General features: G+C 36.4%; 3 protein-coding genes across 4 annotated transcripts in view; 2 read left to right on the forward strand and 1 right to left on the reverse strand.

Annotated features, from left to right (window-relative positions):
• adora3a.2 (adenosine A3 receptor a.2) overlaps positions 1 to 360 on the reverse strand; it is a 2462-nt gene extending 2102 nt beyond the window's left edge. The window contains exon 1 of the mRNA XM_007547091.2: positions 32 to 360. Coding sequence (XP_007547153.1) covers positions 32 to 360 — 329 coding nt within the window. The remainder of the gene's footprint in view (positions 1 to 31) is intronic.
• A 5444-nt stretch (positions 361 to 5804) lies between these two features.
• Positions 5805 to 8731, forward strand: LOC103134568 (uncharacterized). The gene is made up of 6 exons (XM_007546859.2): positions 5805 to 5992; positions 6116 to 6264; positions 7451 to 7524; positions 7720 to 7821; positions 8097 to 8195; positions 8379 to 8731. The coding sequence occupies exons 1-6, from the start codon at positions 5873 to 5875 to the stop codon at positions 8546 to 8548; spliced, it is 714 nt and encodes a 237-aa protein (XP_007546921.1). The 5' UTR covers positions 5805 to 5872; the 3' UTR covers positions 8549 to 8731.
• Positions 8732 to 13253: 4522 nt separating this feature from the next.
• The window catches only part of slc12a5a (solute carrier family 12 member 5a), a 158527-nt gene continuing 147474 nt past the window's right edge, over positions 13254 to 24306 (forward strand). For both annotated transcript variants that reach the window (XM_016668857.1, XM_016668858.1), the window contains exon 1: positions 13254 to 13623. In XM_016668857.1, the coding sequence (XP_016524343.1) occupies positions 13446 to 13623 (178 nt within the window). In that variant the 5' untranslated portion in view covers positions 13254 to 13445. The remainder of the gene's footprint in view (positions 13624 to 24306) is intronic.

The raw sequence follows: 24306 nt of genomic DNA on the forward strand, positions 1-24306 counted from the left end.
TGCTCAGTGAAAAGTTAAAGACAATTCTTACCGCAGAGGGATATAGACCCGCAGGAAACGATCAATAGCAATAGCCATCAGACACAGGATTGAAACTAGGGTCAGGAGGATGAGTACACAGCTGATGAAGAGGCATGTGTGGAATGAAGTCTCCAGATGTCCATCCAGCAGCACAGCCATTGGTATGGCAACAAATCCAACCAGAAAGTCAGCCACAGCCAGAGACACAATAAGGCAGAAGGTGGGTTGTCGGATGCCTTTAGTTTTCCACAAAGCAAAAACAACCAACATGTTTCCCAGACAGCAGCAGACTGCGATGAGGACTTCCAACACGGTATAAATGACTTCTCCAGTGTTCATGGTGCTGACTGTCAGCAGCAACTCTCAGGGTAAAAATGAGTGAATTCATGATGTTGTTCAGGCTTTTTTTTTTTAAAGCTTTGTGGTCTAAGATTCAAAACTACAGTGCTATATTTAGACCATTACCATATTCAGAAATAGCATCAGCTATTCCACTTGTTCACAGAAACTGTGAAACAGATGAGGGGAAAGAGGCTCTTAACCACAACCTTGATAAAGATCAACTTGATTCTTGCCTCCAAAGTGGCTGATGGGCACAAACAAAAATTAAAATATTTTTTATTATTATTGTTAATCATTTATTTATACAGGATAATCTCTTGAGACTCATGGTCTCATTTGGAAGAGACCTGTTGAACACATCACCAACAATAACATGAAAACAATTATGGTACGATCAGGGGCACCGCCAGGAATCATGGGCCCCATGACAACAAATTTGATTAGGCCTCCCTGCGCAGCTGCTGTTACAATTTATTTGAGTCTATTTGACCTATCAAAAGTGTCACAATTTTAAAGGCTTGCAACTGTCTTGCTTTCTTTGGTCCAATACTGATACTAGCACAATATTTACTGCTCATTAATGTTACATGCAGCAGTCTGCATACAGTACGCAAGTAGGTTGCTTAAATTTTTTCTTAGTTTTAGCTTACTGAAATGTCTCTTCCCACAAACAGTCATAGGCAACATGTAAAGTATGCATGAAGTAATCCAGACTTCTCAAAAAATGCAATGTAGTTGCATTTTATTCAAGTAGCAGTATATAACTTTAATAAAAAATATGTTTTCTCCATATTTGTTAAAGCTGTCACCATGTCATGCAAGTTTGTTATGAGACAGATAATCTGTGAAAACAATCAATCTCCTCCATCTCCTTCCTGAGCTACTTTTACTGGCCAAAGTAATGCAATGTTCAGACCAAAAACAACCAATCAGAACTAGTAGGATGGTCTTAGCACTGTCAATCAACCTCATTCAGTCACTGCTAAATGTGCTAATGGTGGAAAATCAACTTAGTATTTATGGAAAAATGTTTATCTGCTGTCATTGGTAGCTATACTGACTAGAATGAGCATTCACAGCAGGCTATGCTAGCTACAGCATAGCACAGTGCAAGGGGAGGGAGGATGAGCAGCCACATTGTGGCTTCACAGCTCTAAAACTCTCATGCCTCTGATTGGTTGTTTCTAGATAGCACTAGGAGAAAGCAGAGGAAATAGATTTTTCACAGATTACCTCTCATGCCATACAGTCACAACATAATGACAGTTTTAACAAATATTTTAAAAAAATAAATAAATAAATAAAATAAATAAAAGTTACATACTGAAGTTTTAATTTCACTTAGGAGAGGGCAGGTCAGGAGGGACTGGGTTATAGCTGCTGACTGACTCATCTGTAGTTGAGTGGTAAAAATTACAGGTACAAGTTCAATATATGAATATATTGGTAATTTATTTCCTTAATTCATTAAATGCTAGTGAAAAGGAGGCAAACAGTAGTGTATAGCTAAGCTAACTATGCTAAATAGTTGATAATTTCACAGTCTACCCACTTCTCGGAGAAAAACTGGGTAACAAATTGACACTTTTACCTTTTTCTCTCTCTGTTTCTCTATTTTTTGAAATCCTAACTATATTATTTTTCTTAGCAGCATAGTAACCACCACAGTCGTTCTTGTCTTTTTGGTCTGGGAGTGGTAACATTTAATTTTTACTGCTAAAAACAATTTTAGAAAACACAATATAATTAATTTTGTAATTGACAGGGCCTCAATTTTTAAAATTTCTATGAACAAAAAAACAAACAAACAAAAAACAAATCGCGGAGTGCCCCCTGTTGGTCAGGGGCCCCTGGAATAGTCATAAATTTTCCCCCCTATACGGCGCCTCTGAGTACAATTCACTAGACCAAAAATCAATACCATATGCACAACCAAAAGAAGGGCTCCCACTGATCAATCAAATCAATCAATCAAATTTTATTTGTATAGCACATTTCAGCAGCAAGTCATTTCAAGGTGCTTTACATAATTAAAAAAACAAAATGAAAACAGCATGTGACATTGAATAAACAGTAAGAAAGAGAAAGAGATTTTGGAAAAAGAGAAAAAAAAAAGAGAAAAATATACTTTTGTTACAGAATTTAAGCGCCTGTCATCGCCGGACTCCGCCGTCCGTTTAGCACGGGTATTATCCAGGCCCCATCGCCTAACAGGACAAGGTCTCCAACCTTGCAGCACCAGGCTCCATGCACCTATCACGCAAATTTTTGTGCTAGGACTTAGCCGTCCTACACTATATTTTGTGCACTGATAAATATACACAAATTTTCAAATCCCTTTATCAAACTTTTAAATTCCCCAATTGTGACCAGATCGGAGAGCTTCAGGTTCTGCTGAAGCAAAACCTGGGAAGGAGAATTATTTTTTGCCAAGCAAATTATGCATAGATGGAACAATGAATATAATAAATTCAGCCATAGTTAAATATAATTTATGTGAGCAACTGTGGCATGTTTTCCTACATGTAGGGGTTCTTTCTGGGTTCCCTTGCTTCCTCCCACAAGAGGAAGTACTAACATGTTAATGCATAACATGCTAATGCATATTCTAACTATATGCTAACATGCATAGTTCGTGTTAGTTCAAGACACAAGATAATCTAAGGTTAGTAATGTACGCACCGGGTTACCTGGTGTCTAAATTACTGTTAGGTGTGAGTGTATGCATGATTGTTTGTCTTGTATGTCTCTGTGCTGCCCTGTGATGGACTGGCAACCTGTTCAGTGTTCTTGCTCAATAACCACTGAAGGTAGGCAATATAAACAATGGAATTTAACTGTGCATTCAATTATCATAATTTACAAAATCATGCAAAGTTGGCATTTTAATGGGCTTTTAATGCAACTTTGCATTAAAAGTGTTATTTACCAAATGACACTTCATGACAACTGTCATAAACATTCATAAAGACTTCTTTATGTTCATGACAGGTGTTATGTCATGTTTATGACAGTGTCATGTCAGTCTTATGCACACCTCTTCAAATAAAGTGTTACCCAGCAATCGCATCAACAATGTTATTGATCAATGATTGTACAATTGCTTAAAATAAAGTGTCTAGTCTACCCAGTAATACACTAGCTGTGTTTCTATTGCAAATGTGTGCAAAACTTCATCATGTAAAAAAAACACACACACACACATGCACACGCACACGCACACACAAAAACGAGAATTTGCTGTGTTTCCATTAAGAAAATTTATTTTCGAAACATCAAATTATGCAATTTATGCTAAATGAAAATTCAGCTACTGTTTGTAGTTTGTCAAAAGGGACTAACATGCACAGCTAGTGTTAGTTGGAGATGATTTGTTGCAAATATTAGTTATTTTTAATCTACTCTGATACATCTGAAGGCGCCAAAAGAACAAATGGTTGCTTGGTAACACCAAATTTGGGGGGCAGTTAGACTTTAAAGCGGACTCACAATCCAGTCTGGCTGATAATGCAATGATGCACAGGTGAGATGACAGCCAATGGCTGGGCCTCAGTCTCCATGGTGGAGCAGAAGCAATAAACCAAAAACAATACAACGAACCCCATAATCATTCAAATATGATGGTTACTGAATCAGTATTGCTCCTGAATCACAGGATCGAATAATTGTTGAGAACTTGACTGATTTATGTTGTGCAAGTAAACCCATCAAAAGAACCAGTAGTAGTTAAAAATGTATCTTACATATAACAAAATTATTTCACAGTAATTAACTGAATTTGTTAGTGATTTCTGTTAGCTCTCACATTCTCAACAAAGCTGCTCCTTTTCACATTTTGTTTAGTTTTTGTTTACTAAAACTTTACTCCACTGTACTCTGAGCTCTGAGTGACTCTTTTCCTAACTTGGAAAGTGCAAAAGCATCAGTGACCCAGTTTAACAAATAAGTAAACACAGGATTACTGGCAACTCTGTTTTGTCAATATTACTTGCAATTTGATTTGGTGTGGAAAATGTTCTTCAAATAAATACTGCTTTTCCAACAGAAAATCTATTTTCACATTTTGGAAATACTGAAACAGCTTGCATACTATTTGATAAGGTGTTCAAAGTTATTTTAGTCAAAATCTTTTAAAAGTAAAAAGAAGAAAAAAAAAAGATGACCTACATGTCTATTTCTTCAACCCCCGTTGGAAAATACCACTACACAATAAAACACAAGACAGGGCAATTCTGAAATAACACATTTTAAAAAAAAATATGTTAAATATGAGCACATTCATGTTCGAATGCTTTGACAGAGAGTAATTTGGCCACTTCATTTTGTCTGGATAATCTATTCTTCCAAGTCGGTAATGATGTTTCAGCAATAAACGCGTTTTGCCAGTTTTTCTTTACAATGAGATGTTATTGCTGTTCTCTTATTTTTAGCAATTTTCTTGCCAAAGCTCTTATGTTGAAAAATGTTGCTTTTTAATGGGGGATGGTGCAAATAACAGAATGATGTTTTGGATGACCAAAACAGCATTCAGCTGAATTATGTGAGACAACACATAATTCATAACCACACTGAAACAGCTTCAGGCTTTGGGTGGAGAAACATCAACAATATGTCTGATAACACAGCAGCAGCAGGGGCCAAGGTTAAAATTAGACAAATAGATATTTTGTCTCTATGCAAGGGGGTCCAAAGACCACATACCCACCTTCTTCTTAATCATTGTAATTTTGTTGTATGTAATATGTTGTATTAAACATATTCACACAAATCTGGATTGTTTTTAGAAATTATCACTGAATATAAGCACTATTTAATCACAAACACATAGAGGTTTTTCAACTCAAGTGCTACAAATTTTAGACCTATGCATTTTTTCTCAGCCTTTGGGTCACTGGATTTTTACAATACAAAGGTTTGTTCATATATCTATATTCTTCCAAACAACAGCTTAAAATATTAATATTGTTGAATAGTACAGAAAACAAGAGAGACTGAAACCTCTTTAGATGGCATTTAAAAGTCAAAAGCCAATTTAAATGATTTATGAAACAGTTGAAGTGATACCAAATCAGCAAATCTTCAGCAAATTTGTCTGAGTCACTTATTCAGACACATTTATCCATTTGTCTGAATAAATGAAAAAGAAAAACAAACTTTTAGCACCTGATTGTTCTTAGTATAATATGTAAAAATAATTATAATTTAATTGATTTTAGTCCATTTTTGATCCTGTAAGAAAACTGAAAAACATCAAATATGATCTGTTTTCTACTGCCATATTAATTGACAAGCTGTCCTACACTGTGTACCTAATAATTGAATAAAAATCCTTGTGCTCTACATTTGTCCTCATTTAATCCTTTTGTGCATAGTGGTTACCTGCTGTGTTATTTGTTGAGTAAACACTGACTGTGGTTGTTACTGAAAAAGGGAGGACAGATCAGCAGAAAAATTATTGGTTAACAGAATCAACATAAGAAGGATCAAGAAAGCAATCAGCAGGAAAACCATGAAGAAAACCATGAAGACTGCATGTGCTGCTGTCGTTCTGCTGAGTCTCTTCTCAGTTTCCCAGCCGGCGTCGCTGGCCTGTGAGGTGTTGCTGCAGCCGGTAGACCAACTTCAGGATGCAAGTATCTTTCACCTTTTCACAGTTTATGCAGCTATTTAAATTTTCTGAAATATTTTAAATACTGCCATGTATTCATGACAAACTGTAAACAAACAAAATTACCTCTCTTTGTTTCTTCAGATTCAAGGGACATGGTACTTTGTAGCTGTGTCTTCATCTTACTGTTGGGTAGTAACAGTGCTGAATACCTTGGGGGCTCCAAGTCTTCAAATTGATTTTACCTCAACCAGCAAATCAAATGTCTACGACATGAACTTAAAAATGAAGATGTAAGTTTTCTTATTTACTTTCAGCAGTTATGAAATTAACCTACAGTCTGAGTATTTGTCCTTTTATTTCTACTTGACCTGATTAGCCAATGATTTTTCAAGTAATTCAAACAGCTTCTTAAACTAAACAGAACAATCTGTGTTCCTGGGTCCAGGGGTCACAATACCCAGTTTTATTTATTTAACACCAATTCACAACAAACGTGTCGAGGCGCTATCAACAAGAAAAAACAAAACAAAAAAATATTAAATCATACTTGCATTCTAAATTATCCAACTTATCAAACAGTACAATAAGGTCAATTAACTATTCAAAATAGTGTAAAAAGTTCCTATCTATGGAAACCCAGCAGATTGCATTGAGTCACTGACTTTCAGCATCAACTTCTCCTAGTTGAGCATCCAGCAACAGCAGAAAATCACTTGTGTTGTAATGCTGACTTTACAGCAACCACTGAAACCGATCATAGCTACAGCAGAGAGAAAAAACTCCCCTTTAACAGACAGAAACCTCCAGCAGCACCTGACTCGGTACAAGCGGCCATCTTCCATGACACGGTGGGGATTTGAGACTCCCATCCCAAAGGCTTTTTTTGTTATTCCATGTTGTTTCAATCCCTTAAAAATGTTTTTAAAAAACAACATTTTCCAGCTAGCTTGTGTCTTATAGGTAACTTATTCAGTCTGATCTTTACTTCCCACTTGAGGCATTTGATAAAATCATGTGTTCTGAATTTTAAAAAGGCAACAACATACTTAAAGTCACAGATTAGACAACTTATTTGAATAGAAAGGTGTTTGCAAAAATAACAGGGAGACCTTTCTAAAATTCATGTTGCTATTATCTCTTTTTCTTTTGCTGTATTTAATTAGTTCTGGCCTTTTGCCGTCCTTATTTATCATTTTTTGATGCAATCTGAATACGCAAACAGTTTTGGTTTTTGAGACTGAGGACTTATTTGTTCATTTTGTTAGATATATAAATTCACAATAATAAAACTTAATGCAAAAAAATTTTGTGACCCTACTTAAATGTTGGCAAACTGTGTCAAGCCGGAGTGAATGTTTGTTTGGTGAAAAGGAACAATCTTTGTGTCTTGTTTTTAAGATTTTTATATTGTTTGCAGACATTAAGCACATGCAATTGTTTTCTAGATGTCCTAATTTTTTTATGAATGTCTTGCAGTGCTGGGCAATGTGAAAATAACACTGACAAGGTTTTCTTGGAGACGGATGGGATATCTACAGCTGATAGTAATGGTAGGTGTGAGGAGCTGAAGTATCCTATTACGTGTATGTGTATGTATGTGTGTGTGTGCATGTATGTGTAAATGTTGCATAAGAGAGAAATTGTCTTTTTTTCCCCTTGACTTTTCAATATTTCGATCTGGATTAGCGAAAGGGATTTCACATTACCAAATGGTTCTAAAACTGCTCATCTGATGTGTTTAACAGGTCCCAAAACCAATGAGAAATGTTTGCTTCTTCGCACTAGCTGTGCTGACTGCCTCATTCTGAAAGATGACAACTCTCCTGCCAGTATCTTGTTAATGTTAAGTAAGTATAAGGTTAACATAACTAAGTAAATGATAACTAAATTTGGCTCTATCTGGCAGTCTGCACCTGCTACCATTAACTAGCTACTGATATATGCTTTTTAATTAAATCAAGTGAACAAAATTCAAACAAACCATTTTTCTCAGTTGGTCCAATGGTGGGGCTGAAAGGTATTACTCAAATCCAACATCTAGCAAATGTCATTACTTGTCTTGTTTTTACATTGTGTTCATTTTACACTCAGCTTATCTTAACACAGATTTCATCTTCAATAGGCAGGAAACCAACTGTCACAGATGCAGAACTGAAAGAGTTTGAGGCACAGGCAGACTGTCTTAATCTCTACAAGCCACAAGTCCTTAACACCGATCATGGTGAGGTTTCATCCTTTCTATTGCTCACATTATGCATTGTAAGAATGATATAAAAAATTATATGGATTTATTCCATGTAAATGGTGAATTTGCATTTGTATAACATACAACAGTCTCTGGAACGTATGTATTGACTTTACATACGTTTTAATCTTTCATTCCTTCCTTTTGCTTTTTGTACAGACTGCAGTTCCTATAACACCACGATGGATTCTTCACAATTCGAACGAGAATTTCCAGAAAGAATCAAAAACATGTTCTCAGGGATCTTCACATGTGTTACGGATAAAGTTTTGTACTATCCCCGTACTGTGCTTGGATGGGCTCAGAGTGCCTGGGATAGTCTCTGGTAAACCAGGCGTTATGAAAAAAAAAAAAAAAAATGGAATCAATCACTCATGTATACTTTCTCAAGTGTGGAAAATAATGGCAGAACTTGTTGCAATCCACACAGTGTTTGAAATCTGTTTCTGGCTTAAGATTTAGGATATACCTTTCCAAATACCAAACATTAAAAATCTATTGTAGCATCTGAATTACTGTCCTTATCCTTCACAAACACATTATAGTAATTTATAGCAAAATGATGATATGGCAGGTGGAGGTGGCACTATGCCCTGCTAAATAAATAACTTTTAAGGATCTTAACTCACATTTCAAAACTTGCACATATGCAAAGGCTCAGTTTGGTAATTTACATGTAAATGTGTTAGTGAATAATTAAAGAGAGTTGTTCAAACTCTTATTATGAAAAAAAAAAAAACTCAATATGTAATATGTCAATCTCAGAGCTGACATATTACCAAATATAAATCGAATCTGCTAAGATTTTAAAATGGCGAAACCCAATAATTCATCTGTGACTTTGAATAAATGTAATAAAAAATATTCAAATCAGACTACAGAGTTATGTGTTATTTATAAAATTAGAAATACTTGAAAAGCTGTTGCAGTGGAAATAATCTTGCCATTATGACTAATGGGATAAGTTTGGCCATTAATCTTTGTAAAACAACAAATTTTGACACATTTTGCCCTACCAAACAGAAACTTAAACACAAGATAAACAACCCTATTAGTTTTTTTTTACCTCTTCGAGGCAAGAGCTATGATGGAATGCTGTCTTGATCTTGCTGTCCCTTGGAAGATTGGGTAAAATCTAAAATAAAAAATAAAAAAACGATGTTTTAATGTGAATGATGGATTACTTTCTTGAACCTAGCATTAAGTAGTTTTTCTTATGCATCTTTATGCAAGTCTGCTTACTCTGAAACAGTGTACTTGTATTTAATGTGCTGAAACTACAGCTTAGGGAAGTTCAGACTACCATAAACACACCACAGCTACTTTATTAGGACCACTTTGTACCAAGTTGGACTCCCTTTTGTCTTCAGGAATCCCTTAACATTGCTGGCATAAATTAAACAACTTGTCAGAATTACTCTTCAATTATTTCCCCCCATATTGACATGATACTGTCACACATTTGTTAGAGATTGACTCTATACATATGAGGCTCATCACACGTTGCACCACATCTCGAGGGTGCTCCATTAGATTAAATTCTTTGTGTTATGACACTGTTCAATGAGTACCACTGGTGTGTTTGTATTTATGCTAAGCCTGCGTCTCATTAGTTCACTCTTTTTTTTCCTGTTTATTCTTGTTCATTTACTCCTTGTATTTAGCTTAATTTTTTTTTGCTCTAGTTATTAGATCAGCATCATTACCTTGGCTATAGGTCATTTCCTCTGTTTGTGTTTACTCCTCCTCTGTACACACTGATGTGATGATTACAATTTCAGACATTGTGGCACTATACTTAAGATGTTAATAAGTGGAACTGAACATTTAGTACATATGTTTGCAGTGCAAACATACATAATATTGGCTAGGCTATGGAGGGCACACAAGCCCCATTTGGTTGTGTATCTTCTGCCTTGTAAGCATCATATGTTGACATTGATATAGTGCAGTGGTAATTTTATTGTTTGTCAAACCAAGCATCCTACATTCAAAAATCAATAAGCTGCTGCTTGCACAGTGGTGATATTTTATATGCAGGTAAAAGAAGTCCAATGTTCAAAAACCTGAAGGTTGCATTTTACAGTTTATTCATCCAGCTTGGCAAGCAGCAAACACAATTTAACCTTTCTACTGTTTCTTCCTTTTCTGGAAAGAAAAAAAAAACACAACCATAGATCCACCCAGTGCATGCTGGCCTCTTCCCTATACCTATAGAAAATGGCCCCACTGCCTTACAAAGGCAAATAATAAAACAAACAAATAAGTTAAACAATAATTAACCTACAAATAAACCTTGTAAGTGAGCCAAAAATTGCAGATGGACACTTAAAAAAAAGGACAAAACTATGACCCACAAATTAAAATTTTTTCACAAAAATGTCAGATACAACACACACAAAAAAACTTTTTCCCAAGCCCTAATTTTCTTTTTAATTCCATGGTAGGTACAACTACATCCATTTATTTACACTAAAGCAGAATGTGGTGTACTCAAATCTATTTTTGTTACCCATCAGCCTTGGATGGGCTGAGGGTAATGTGGTAATGTTTTTCTCTCAAAGTGTGACACTGTGATATAGGAAGATGAGACAAGTGTTAATCTTTTTTTAAACATCTGGCAGGAAGGTTGATTCTTCCTCTGCAATGAACATACTTCATATACAATACTTCATATACAATACTTCATATGCAATACTTCAGGTATCATTGTGTACCTATAATAGCTAGCCCTCAGTCTGGGTGCATCACAAATGGAAATAATATTCCTTTAAACTGAATGAGAATTCTTTTAACATTATGAATTTTATCAAATGACAAAATCTATTCACAGATGTCTTTTAATTCTCTAAACCATATTTGTTCTTTTAGTTAATGCTTCAACTCAAATACCATGTCTCTTTTTCTTCAGATCTTTTGTATTTTTAACTATCAAAATAAAAATATGTGAATTTGCTTTGAATTATTTTAATAGTTTTTTTTTACAATTTGTATTCTGCATAAATAAAATATACTTTAATATTTAAGTATTTTAGCTTTTAAAATACTAAAATATTTTTATATTATATATTCTGTTGTTTTAACAGAATAACAATATTTCATTTCTTATACTAAAACTCCACTCCAACTACAAAACTGAAAAAGGGTGTAGTGCTCCTTTAATGCTGTGTCTCTTTAAGTTTTACACAAAAGCAGCCAGTACTTACTCACGGTAACAATATGGTTTATCTCGTTTTTTTGTAATAACTCACAAAGAAATATGTATTTTATAAATAAAGACACCAAAATAATGTCCATTGTGTGAGAACCGTTTCAAAAAGTGCAATACAACAATAAGTTCAGAGTGGATTCAATAATCCTTCACCTGTTTCTCAGGTCGTTCTACCAGCTCAGCTAGTAGCTTCAGCTAGTTGACTCTTGATTCAATAACTACTTCAATTCTTAAAGAATACCAGTGTATATGCAAAAGGATACATTTTCACTGACCTGTGATATAGAAAAATGAAACACACTTGATTCTTTTAGCTTCAGGTTTATTCTTCTTCTGTGTGCCCAACCTTCTTTATAATACAAATGCCACAGGCCCCCTCTAGCGGTTGTATGTGGAATCGCACCGTATAACTGAAATACAGTAACGCTAAATAACTTACCACGAGAAAATAAGGATGGAAAAAGACAATAATGTAGGGCCCGAGTACCTATTTTCACACTTAGTGTTATCATTTCCTTATAATTTGTTTTTTTACCCCTCTACTCTACATTTTTAATTATAAAATCTAGCTGAATACAACAAATGTTTTCAAATGATGAGGCAATAAAAATGCTTTTTATTAGCTGCTTTTATTGCTGAGAATACACTCAATCTTTGTTAGGATCTTGGGTTGTTTTGGTGTTTTGATTAAATAATCCTAGTTTGATTATTCTGTATTCCTTAGTCTGTTTCTTTGACTAGATCAGTTGTTTCTGTTTTATTTTAGTTCAGTTCTTCTTAGTTATTCCAGTTATGTTTATTTCTTGTCTCTATTTATTTATTTGTTCATTGTTTATGTATGTTTCTTAGGTCTAAGTATTTAGTGTTATATTTATTTCCTCATCCCATGTGTACTCCCTTGCCCCTAGTGCCATTTTCTCTCTCTCCCCTCACACCTGCAACCCGTTAGCTCATCAGCCCATCTCTTGTTCCTGTATTTACCCTCACAATATTTAAACCCTTCTCTTGCTCGCACTTCTTGCTGGTCCTGTTATTTCCCCCTATTTCTTCCCTGTGGTCACTGGTGGAATTTTTCTTGGATTTATAGTTTTTGTTCTGATCTGGATCCTGTGATTTATTCATTTATTTTTGCAAGTTTCTTTGTTTTTTATTAAATCTTTCATCATGCTCCCAGCTGCTGTCTGCATTTTGGTCCATCCTCAAACACACTAATCATGATAATTTTTTCAGTTTTCTTCAGTCAAGACCAAAATAAATTAGTAAAGTGGTTTTCTTTCACTTAGGAAAACATGCACAAACTCTGTTGAAGTTTTGGATCTTGAATGACTTATACCAGGGGTGTCCAAAATGTGGCCCATTTTGACCATTGAAATAATATTGTTTGACCCACAAGTCAATGATGAAGAATTCGGCCAACAAAACAGAAAACAATTGATGACCCCAAAAATTTAGAAATTGTTTGTTTTACTCTTGATAAAGCAGTGTGAAGCCCTTCTATGTTTTGGAACTTTAATGATCTACAGATTTAATAAAGGCTTTGTTATTGTTGAGCAAGTAAAACTTAAAGAAAATTAAACTCTTGAATTTTGTGCCACTCCATTAGTTAAAATGTGCCACTTTGGATACCAGCTCATAACAGTCGTGCTTGCCAAATGGAACATTTTATGTGTCCAATTTTTTTTATACCTTTTAATAATATAACCAAACATTTATTGCAACTAAATATTATAGGAAATATTTTTGCTGTAGCTCTTTCTGTCGGTGATCGGCTTTAGGACCCAGGTGAGCAGCAGCCTGCAGACACCGGTTGATGCGATGCTCCACTCGGTATTTCACGTCTAATAATCTCACAAAGAACCGCTTTTTTCCCAAAGCACGTCAGTCAGCTGGAAACTCAGTGGCTGTGACAGAAAACCTTACAGTAAGACGCCAGAGGGCATTTTGAAGCTGCTTTCTTTGTCGCCCCGCACCGGGGGGAAGAAGAGCCTCGGTTTATCTCACAGGCGACAACCACCATGAGCCAGAGGTTCACCGTCTCCAAGAGCGGCGGCGACCGGCGCCCCTCTGACATCCAGGGGGAGGTGAACCAGCTGTTTGAGGGAGACGAGCCCTCAGCCTGCGGTGCTGCTGCTGCTGCTGCTGCTGGAGAAGCCGCTCCTGCTGATGGCGAGGATGTTGTGGTGGTGCTGAAAGGTAGGAGAAAACCTCTTAAAAAAAAAAAAAAAAGAAGAAAAACTGACTTCATTCTTCTCAACGCTGCTTGTTAGCTGGTGGCTAGAACACTAGCAATCTTGCCTCCCTCCACATTGTGTGTGTGAGTGTGTGACTGGAATCCGTAATGAGCTCCGAGGGCACCGTCTGGTCAACAACAGACAGAGGCTCCAAGGGGTGCAGATGTGCCCTCTATGAAACATCTGCATGAGCTTTGGCTGTGATGAAACAAACTGGCTGTATTCTGTTTTTTTTTTTTCTATTGTCTGATTATTGCAAATGAGTCTTGCAAACTACTGTTTTATGACATGCAGAGATAATTTTTGGCAATTGCATTTTTTTGTGTTAGGACTTCCTGCCTCACCAACATTATTGTAACTGCATGCTCTCAAATTTAATTTGAGAGATCTGCACTCATTAGGGTTTCACCTAACTGACAGAAACTGGACATTTTTTTGTTTCTGTTATATTGCATACAGGATAAGGAATTATGTTATTCTATTGTTATTGTTTCTTTGTTAAAGAGAATGTTGGTAATTATTTAGTTTATGCAGCACACAGAAACCCCAGTTTCATTAACAGGGCTGGACTTGATTTATATAGAATGAAATACCGTCATTAAAATTATTTTTACACACATCTTTACAGATTTCAGCAATTTTCCATCTCGGTCCTCTGAGTAGTTCCAGTCTGGACCTCTGTGCACCAGGGCCACAATCCTTTCACTAGCTGTCCTTAGTGAAATAACCAAGGTCCTGCCAGTCATTGTGTGAATCGAAAGCAGCAGTGCAGAACAAATAGCCTCTGAAATTCCCAGTGGTTCAGGAACAGAAGCCCTTCGTCATTATTAATGATTAGCATTTAAAAAAGTGCAATCATTCGGGTCCAGTCAAGTAGAAATAAGGATTTCAATTTCTTCATAGGAATCCATACATTTCATACAATAGCTGACCTTTCAAAGGTTAATACATTAATGACTTTTCTTACTAATTGCCAAAAATCCCCCAAGATTTCTTGTGCTATTATGTTTTAGTGTTTTAGCCTGAGTCATTCAGTCTCACAAAGGCTTTTATCGGTATTAATAAAATGCTATTAAGCTCATAACTTAATTCCCCCCCCCCTTAAACTTAGACCTGTCATGTGTGAGTTGTGGTAAGTGTATCTCAATTGCTGCTTGTTATTTACTATATTTTATTTTTTAAGCAGTGTTATTTTTCACATGAACCAATGTATATTTTAGAAAATTCACCAAGGGCTAATTTGACCCTGCTTGGGCTTTTAAAGGGGCAGTATTATGTAAAATTAATGTTGTTATGCTATTCCATCATCAAAAACATAGCTGCAGTGTTGCCTTGATTCTGTCATCTGCTTGAAAAATCCTTTAATCTCCATGGCAACCACTCAGCTGTGCAAAATGCTTGGTGGGACCGAGCGCTGCCTTTGAGGCACAACTCCTCCTTGGAGTTTCAGTTTAGCTACAGAGTAGCCTTCCCCTGCAACTCACCATCTCTGCTTCCTCAGACTAGCCAGAAGCTATTAGCAAACACCTGGTGGAACTGCACATCTGTGAGCTCATTATAGGAGCCACTTCTCAGTGCAACTCTGGTAAAAACATTGTTAGTTAATAAAGGAGCAATGTTGTGATGACCTCCTCAAGACGGAGTTTCAGAGAGAGCTGGAGCATTTAAAGATACAGAGGCCGAATTTCAAGGTGATACATTACAATGTCAAATTTCTTTCAAGGCATATTTGATCTATATAGTATTTTTATGAACTTGATCATGCTACAAAATGACACTATGTGCCTGGAAAATACGTAATACTGCTCCTTTTTGATCTGAATAATAAAAAAAGTACAACTCCTTTGATAATATTTAAGAATTTCTGGTCAGAATGTTTTACAAACAGATTATTATTTCAGTCACCATCTATAATTTTGACTTGGATTAAGGGTCTCTGTTCAACTCTACAACAAAATATCAGAGTCCATCAGTGGGAGACTCTCGCATTTGCTTGAAGATGCTTAAGTGGCATCATGACATCGCTTTACTGTGACTGTCAAGTTGTGAAATAGCAAACTGAGTTATTCTTTTAGCAGAAGCATGTTGGAACCAGTTCTTGAGCTATAGCTTTTGTAGTACAGAACTGTTTGAGGACAAAGTCAATTATGTTACAGCGAGTCTACATTTATTGTTACATTTTTTATGTACATATTTTCATAGTACAACTTTTCAGGGTAGCGTATAATGTTAATAATTCAGTCATTATTATGAATTTTTATTAGAAGACATTTTTAATTTATTGTGCGCGAAAAAGAATGAAAGATAAATGCCTCAAGTGCCATATAAAAAGGTTATTATAAGGTGACCGTATTTTGATGTTTTTAATTTGTCAGTGCCGACTTTTTCCTGTGTACATGTGGAAAATAACCTCAACAAACTTCAGTTTAGCTCTGCATTATTTACCCTGCAGGTTTCATAATAGACATATTCATGTTTAGCAGAACAGCTTGTTGTGTTGTTTTTGCATTTAAGAAGTAGCATTACCTTTGAAATGTTGGCAGAAACAAGGCGCTAGCTCTTTAAGGTGATGTTTGATTTTAGATTCTCATAAATGTGTGCCAAGCACAGCAAGTAGATAATTTTTCAGTTCCCATGTGGCATAACTGATGAGTAATTGAAGTATTTTTATGTTTATAAGAGGTTATCCCTCTGTTATTTTTCTGCCCAGTGTGTGTGTTTTCTAGTGGTTTCTAGAGAACGGCTGAGGGAAATTGATTTACTCTTTAAAACGCTCAGAAAGTTCTTTTGTGAATGCCTGCGTGTGTGTGTGTGTTTATGCAGCCTATTTAGGACCTTCTCTGACATATTGACTAATCTTCTGAAGACCCATGGGCCTTATGGGGACCAAAGCCCTGTCCTGATGCTTTGCAGAAGCCAATAGCATATAGGGTAGTAGCATCATGCCTCGGTATTTCAGCTTCCTAAACTGCATTTTCTTCAGAATATTTTACATATGATGTACAAAAAAATCTGGAAGAAGGTGAAGTTTCCGAATAATTTGGCGTTGTCTTCCACAGAAAAAACTGCAAATGGTTAAATCTGTGAATACTGAACCGTGAATCGGTGGGTCCACTGTATTGTGACAGACCATATTTGGTCAGTTGTTTGAAACAGATTTCTCACTCATTGATTTTTTTTTTGTCTGATAATCACATACACTTTAGTATTAGCAACTTGAGCTTGTTATTAAAAGATCACACATGTTCCAAAAGAAAACAGTTATGCTATAAATGCAACTTTACTTTCTTTCTTAAATCAGAAAAGGGGCTAATGTTGCATTGCACTGTCAAACGTGCTTACCAGAGTCAAGATTCTGTCCACTTTGAAACACACTGACAGCCACATTGTGGTTTACCGTTAATTCAAAAATTGTTCTTGAGTTTAGATTGTTTAGTCTAATAAATCGTGACTTCATGGTGTCATCTGACTGGTGCTCGTTTTCTGCTAACATGACCTTGCTCAGAAAGGCACCAGCATGCTTGCAAATGTCATTCATTAGAGCTGCTGAGGGAGAGAATAAAGTCTTTAGATTAATTGTCCATTTCTTTCCTTCAGCCGCATAATTGCCTTCATAATGCTTCCTCAGCATTTTTTTACATAAAAATGTCCCAGTGTGATGAACAATCCTCTGGACAGAGAAATGACAGCACTGGTCAGTAAGAGCAAATCTCACCTTATGTTCAGACTCTGGGTTCTTTCTAGATGGATCTGTCTAATAAACACAGTGACTAGTGGAGAAATAGTGCCTCTACATCCTCTTTGGTGGTTACCATGGTGATAAGTACATCTTTACTGAACTTGTCACACAAATGGACTTGTGGAGAGGTGAAAGCACTTAAGACTGTGAAAGTGCCATTATGAAATCAGTCTCTTTGATTATCTTATTTAATGCTTTGTGTGGGCAGAAGTTATTTTGAAAAGTTCAATGATAAAGTCTATTATGTACATCATTTACTTTCTGAATGAGTCGTTTTAGAAGAAATATCTTATGAGTTGGAATATTTGGCACATTGAGATGGTACATCAGCTGCTTCTCATTCTGCTGCTTTATTACTGAATTGTTGTGAGAGTAAATTATGGTAATAGATGTAGTATTTGTATAAATTTGCCTCAGATTGTCATGATGTGGTTCGTGAACGACCTGAGTGCAGAGACCTGCTGTGGCAGAACTGAGTTTCTTTAATGGTCAACATAAAGGAAAACATGGGGGAGGGGATTGCAGAGGAGCAGGTCGTAGGGTACAGGCAGTGTAACAGAAGAATCCAGCCATAAATAATGAAAAAGTAGGAGCTTCGATCCTGCAGCAGAGGTGGAAAATCAAACCAGAAGAACTAATCAGATGAGATGTTGAACAGCTGCTGCAGGACGAAAACAGGGAAATTGAGGGACACTAATTAAGTCAAAGCTGAACTTTACTCAGAAAGATACAGGTACAAGAGTACACATATAAGAGAGCAAAAAGGAGAGATGCAAGTTTTTATGTAAGTACAAGTACAAAAAATTGCTTAGTTATCAAACAATAAATTTATCAATTTTGTTGATAACTTGGCAATCAAGTTATCGTTTGGTTGCTAAGATATTCTGATTAGTTTGTTTTTTTTAGCTAGTTTAGCTAAATCAGTGTTTGTTGTTTTGGTACAAATAATGTATAGTTGGCCAAATTAATTTATTCTTATCATAACTGGTAGACAAGTGCAATGTTTCATTTCCCCATTATGGCCTGGTTCCTTGATCCTGATTTTATTGATCGAGGGGAAGGTCAGAGCCAGAATGGCTGAAGCAAAAGAGAAGAGGCTCAACTTACATCTGACTCTTTGTCTCTGATCTCAGAGTCATGCAAAGAAAAAAAAATCTGATTGATTTTATAATGTGGCTAAAACTATGTTGTTTATGGAAATGTATCTCTGATTTTGGTTCAGCTGCTTCCAAATATCACATTACACAACTATTGAGCTAAACCTTTCAAAGGCCAGTTGTGTTATTGATGAATTATTACCTGGTTGCATTTAAACATATATTGATTAACATGATTAACATACAAGTAAATTGAAAAAAAAAGTGTGTTTTACTATATACTAAAATGACAGTAGATCAGACAACTGTACTCTCTTAGCTGACGCAATGCTGTCAGAATTTAGACTACAACGTTCAAGTCAACAAATTGAGGCAATCAATTGTCCACTGTCACCACCTGGTGGCAGGAGGAGAGATTGTAGGATTGATTTGAGTATACAGTACATTTCTATATAAATAGATATTGAATATAATTGGTGCTGTTTGTATTGCAACATGCCCGAGGATGACTTACAATACGAGTTGGTCCTGTTTAAAAACTGTATTGAATTATGACTCTCAGTTTCTTTATTTGGCTCCCTAAAACAAACCTCTCCTTTTTTCTAGGCTTCTTGAACAGATTATTACTTGGAAACATGATTGCAGTAATTTGTCATTAAGAACAACGGTTTAGTCTCGACCTCACTGTTTGGGTTTGTGAGCATAAAGGCCAACCTGGCTGAGCTTTAATCGTTTCCAGTGTTTTGTTTTGCTCCAGGCAAATGCTGTCCTGTAGAGGATGACACACTATGGAGACAAGGTCAAAGAACAACAACTGTATACTCAGGAGATGACCTAATGTATTTGGGTTGGAAATATGCATCTTAATAATGTTGCCTTAAGTCTAGAGAACAGAGATGAAAAATAAAGTGATTGTTGAACTATTTTTAGGTTTAGTAGTTTAAATACTCTGAAGCAGCATTTGCTTTGGACTTGTATCATTTGATCATAAAATCTTGATATGTTCTTAAAAAGTGTGATATTTCCTAAATTTAACCGAACTTTTTGTCCCCCACTGGGTGGAAACAATTGTTCTCCGTCATAAAAGAAACTTGGCTAACCACTCAGAGGATTGTTTGTGTGTCGACACAGCTTGATGGTTAACACAGATATATTGCTACAAAAGCCCATTGTGTATAACTGTTGCTCTTGTTTCTTTTTCTATTGTAGGAGTCGGATGGGTGTTTCCATCAGTTCCGACCTGATTAGAAATTTCTATCGAGTTTCTAATCACTTAAAAATTCTTCATTTTCATGAAAAGAACACTGCATACAACAATAACAAAGCCATAAAGCACTTAAAGAAAAAAATATCTCAGGGTTGAGGACATGCCATATATGGTCTAAGAAAAAGATTACACAAAGCTACTGTTAGCGTAGGAATTTATTATCGGTCTGATTTAAATTTACAACTATTTACTGACAAGAAACATACCTAACAAACTGAACTATCAAAAACATAATCTACCTCTCCCAAGTTCATAGGGGCTTTGGAAGAATAATAAATGAACTTCTGACTGCTTATCATTCAGCTAATTCAGGCATTAAGAATTGTAAGACCCTTCAGAATTTTATCCCGACTCTACTTATGAAAATTTCCTCATCTTTCTGATTATCTAGCTAGCTTGTGGAGATTGGGGAAGGGAAAATAGAGGAAGTTCAGTCAATATCTGTGGCTTTGAATCTTACTGTAGGAAAACAAACAGTCACCTCGTCATTAGAAGCATCTCTTTGGTCCTGAGGTCACACATTGCTAGCATGCACCAGTGTCAACCATTGTCTGTCTTTGGAGACTTAGAAAGTAGGTAAACGTTATTTTCAGCGTTATCGCTCTCACTTGCAGGTGTGAGAGCCGCATGCAGGGCTGGCTGACGCGGCTATCAGCACGGGGGCGAATGTTTTGGCAAAATTTTCTCCATGTTAAAATGAAAATGCTGTCTCTTCTCCTCCAGAATGTCAGGAAAAAAGCCAACTAACAATCACAAACAGTTTTTTTTTGTTTTTGCTTAAACAATCTGATGTCCTGCTGATCAGCCTGGGTATGCAGATGGTACAGTCTTGTTAGTCAGGGGTCTAAGTAAACTTCTTCTATTTCTGACCTCTTCTGATGGAATGCTAAACAGCAAAACTCTCAGTAACCTGGAGGTCAATGTCAGGTCAGTAAGGGCAGCAAATCAGAAGCCAAAATATACTGTAAAAAATGTTGAAGTGTGTTGAAGTCCTCAAGTCACCTCATCCATACTTATCAAACCAGAAGACCTGAAAAACTCTCATATCAAAACAATTCTGTCATGAGGAATAATAAAAAAAACAAAACAATCTGTGATGACTTCCTGCAGACGGAGTTTCAGAAAGAGCAAGAGTTTTAAAAGAGAGAGATTTAATTTATGAAGTCAAATTTCTTTGACTTCATAAATGAAAGGGTAAAACGTCCAAGTGGCTGAATACTTATAGGCACTGTAACTTTAGCACCAATAAGCAGCAGATTATTTCTTCCTTAGTTGAGTAACTGGTTAGTAATATACCTTGACATTACATGCCTTAGCTTCTGCAACATCACTCACTCTGTAATTGCTTTTTTCTCTGTCCTCTGTCAGCAGAGAAATCATGTACTGCAGATCAATAAACCCATATGCTATTATTTCCTCAGGGTCTGAACGCTGTGTAGGTGTATGAAGAAATGTGGTGACATTGGTCAGACAGCAGAGGGCAGCCACCTCATTGGTGTAATGGTGGATTAAGAGTTGCACAGTGAGGGTCTTGGTGTTAAACTGAAACTATGCTTGCTAAAATGTAAAACTATTGACAAAACATAAAACGCTTGCATTCACCTTTATTTAAAATAGATTTTTATATTTTTCTTGCATTCTCAAGACGTGTCAGACAAACCGAGAGGTGGAACCTAAGATTAATTGCTCTGCAGCAACCGAAACTTGTGCGTTTCTTTGTTGGGCCAACAGGGGGCAGTTGTGGTACTTAAAACAAGTCTGCCAGTGGATTCTCACCAATCTGAATCATGTGGGAGAAAAACCTGATATGAGAGAGGGATCAGGAACCCAATGAATTACACAACAGTACGTGTCGTGTGGATGACGGGAGGTGCTTGTTAAGCATATGGCAGGAGAGAGGGAAGGTGTGGGTGTGCTTTTGTTTGTCTGGAGGACGAAAGCAAAAGGAGCAGGATACTGAGAGAGAGGAAAGAAAAATAAAATGCAGAAAACCTTCCTTAGCCCGAAAATCCTTGTGATGTTATGTAACTGTGTCTGCAAACAGGGGGAGGTGTGTGTGTGTGTGAAAGAAAGTGTGTGGTGGGGTATAATTGATGGAAAGAGACAAAATCTTCCTCACACAGAGCCAGGCTGCAGGGCAGAGCTCAGTGACGTTAACAAAGGAAGAACAGAGCGGATGAGAGAAAACATCAGCAGGAAGAGGTAGAGCATCGTCGTCCAGCGCTTCCTCCATCGCAGGTTCATGGCTTTTTTCTTCAGCTCCCTGGCCTGAAGAAAAAAAGGCCAGAGTGAGGAAAAAAAAAGGCCTGAAGCAAAAAACTTTATACTTCGGTCATGTTTAGGTTCTCCCAACTACTCTCATTAATATTCCATACTATTATATGTATTTTAAATGATCATTCTTATGCTTCTTTATCCTATTATGATTTTTGTTTTAAATTCAAACCAAAAGAAAGCAGAAACATTATCACAACAAAATAGAGAAGCCTAAGTTGTGGTTATATTGTAGTAAAAAAGCCAAAACCAAAGAATAAGCTGCTCCTATGGATGTTTTATAAAAATGATTTTTTTGTTTTCTATATGAAAATTTCATATTTGTTCACAAAATGACTAGAATGTGCAACAGATTTACTGTAACCCTCAAACCATGCTAACACATGGTTATAATGATGTGATCAAGATTATTTTTAAAATGCTTATTTGATTGTATATTGCTCTGAACACTTTAATAATACACCTTGTTTTTAAACACTTTTCAGGAGACTTTTATGACGTATGACTTCTGATGAGATGTAGACAACTAAAAGCTACCATTTGTTGTCAGAGCCATGCAGATTATGAGTAAATCACAGAGAGCTAATTTAAATCACAGTTTCTCAAAGTCAAACTAAACTCCCTGTAACAATGTGCATCCAAAGGTTGAGTATGAAGTGACCAAAACTACAAAAGTTAGCTGTTTATGTTGCCTTTTTATTTGAATTTTGGTTTGAATTGTGCATGGCACCTGTCCCTGTTAACAATTCGTTATTTTACTTATTCAACCTGTGGTACTGGCCTTCCCTGAGCTCAGCACCATCAGTTTCTGAGGGCAGCCAAGTCTCTGCTGACTGCTCTTCCTGTTGCTAACAGCTGATCCCAAACAGGATGGGCCACAAAACTTAGTTGTGTGAGGAAAGTGGGACAGTAATTTCCAGCCACAGATGTGCTTATTTACGTTTCTGTTGATGTGAAATGAAGCGTTAACAGGTGGAATGATTAATTTTAGAAGGTCAGTGTTATTTAGGTGATGTTGGTTGCCCTAAAAAATACTTTCTTCATGATCTGAGAGCTACCAATACTTGAGTTATTTTGTGTTTGTGTTTGTAGTGCAGCCTTCATCATCTGAGGCGGTGCTGGCAGAGAGCAGAGGCCCTGAGATGCAGGTCATGGATCCCCATGGGGCTGGACTGGTATTCAGAAATTATAGCAGGCCTTCTGCTCCCACTGGACTGCTGTTCTCTCTGTGCTCCATCAGAGCCTGCCTCCCTCCAGCTGGGAAACACTTTGGGGCCGAGAGTTGTGCTGGAGCACAACATAGGTTGAGTTTGGAAAAAGTGAACTATGCAATAACATTTCAGTTGTATAACAAACTGAAAAAGTTGCTTGTCCCTAGATTGGATTTTATGTTAGGAATTTTGTTAGTATTTTTAGCTGGCAAGCTACCAGGTTTGTTTCTATTGTATGGCAGGAGGCATGAGGGAGACAGATGTGAGTGGTTCAGTGAAGCTGCTCCACAGTTTAAAAGGTTCTGTCAGGCTGCTGCGGCTGGCTGGATGAAGAAACTTCCTATCAACGCTACCAAACATGGCCCTGCTGTGGTGCAATGTCACACAGGTGACTGCGGTGCTGCCTTGATTTAAATTCCATTTTTTAAGACTACTTGTTTTGCATAAACTGTTAGACATCCAAAAGCTTTTAAATCACTTGCACAGGGATAGTAGTTCACCTCACATTGTCACTCTACTTTTTCCCAAGGCCCATATTATGACAAACTGTAAAGTGGCAACCCACGAGCTCATTCTATCCAGCAAGCAAGTTAATAACTTATTAATAAAACAAGTCCAATCTGATACCAGAACAATGTTTTGTGTAGAAAAGATTATTAACAGCAATGCCTTTGCCAGTTTGAGCATGTTATCAGAAATTTGACACTGAAAACTTGCCAATATGCGTCCTGGAGCAATGAAGGATCCGACAAGCACTGAAAATAGAGTTGTGCATTATATTTAATCCCAACCATCATTGTAATTTCAAGGTGCTCAGTTAGGCCTGTCACTGCAACAAATGCTGCTGGATGATAAATTGTCCCAGAAATTATTGTGGTAAACAATAATATTGTTGTTTTCAAGTAATATAATGGCAATGGCTTAATAATATTATAGTGCAGAAACATATTCCCAAAGATCAATAAACTTTAAATTGAAACATTTAACACTGGAACTGGAAGATATTTAAAATATTCAAAATAAATAAAGAAAACAACAGAAACAACAACTATAATGA

Source organism: Poecilia formosa, unplaced genomic scaffold (assembly GCF_000485575.1).
Source record: "Poecilia formosa unplaced genomic scaffold, Poecilia_formosa-5.1.2 Scaffold18, whole genome shotgun sequence".
In the NCBI taxonomy this organism is placed as follows: Eukaryota; Metazoa; Chordata; class Actinopteri; order Cyprinodontiformes; family Poeciliidae; genus Poecilia; species Poecilia formosa.

Coding starts and splice junctions, on each gene's coding strand:
- LOC103134568 (XM_007546859.2), top strand. CDS start 5,873: ATGAAGAAAACCATGAAGACTGCATGTGCTGCTGTCGTTCTGCTGAGT. Junction 5,993..6,115: donor CGGTAGACCAACTTCAGGAT/GCAAGTATCTTT, acceptor TTGTTTCTTCAG/ATTCAAGGGACATGGTACTT. Junction 6,265..7,450: donor ATGAACTTAAAAATGAAGAT/GTAAGTTTTCTT, acceptor AATGTCTTGCAG/TGCTGGGCAATGTGAAAATA.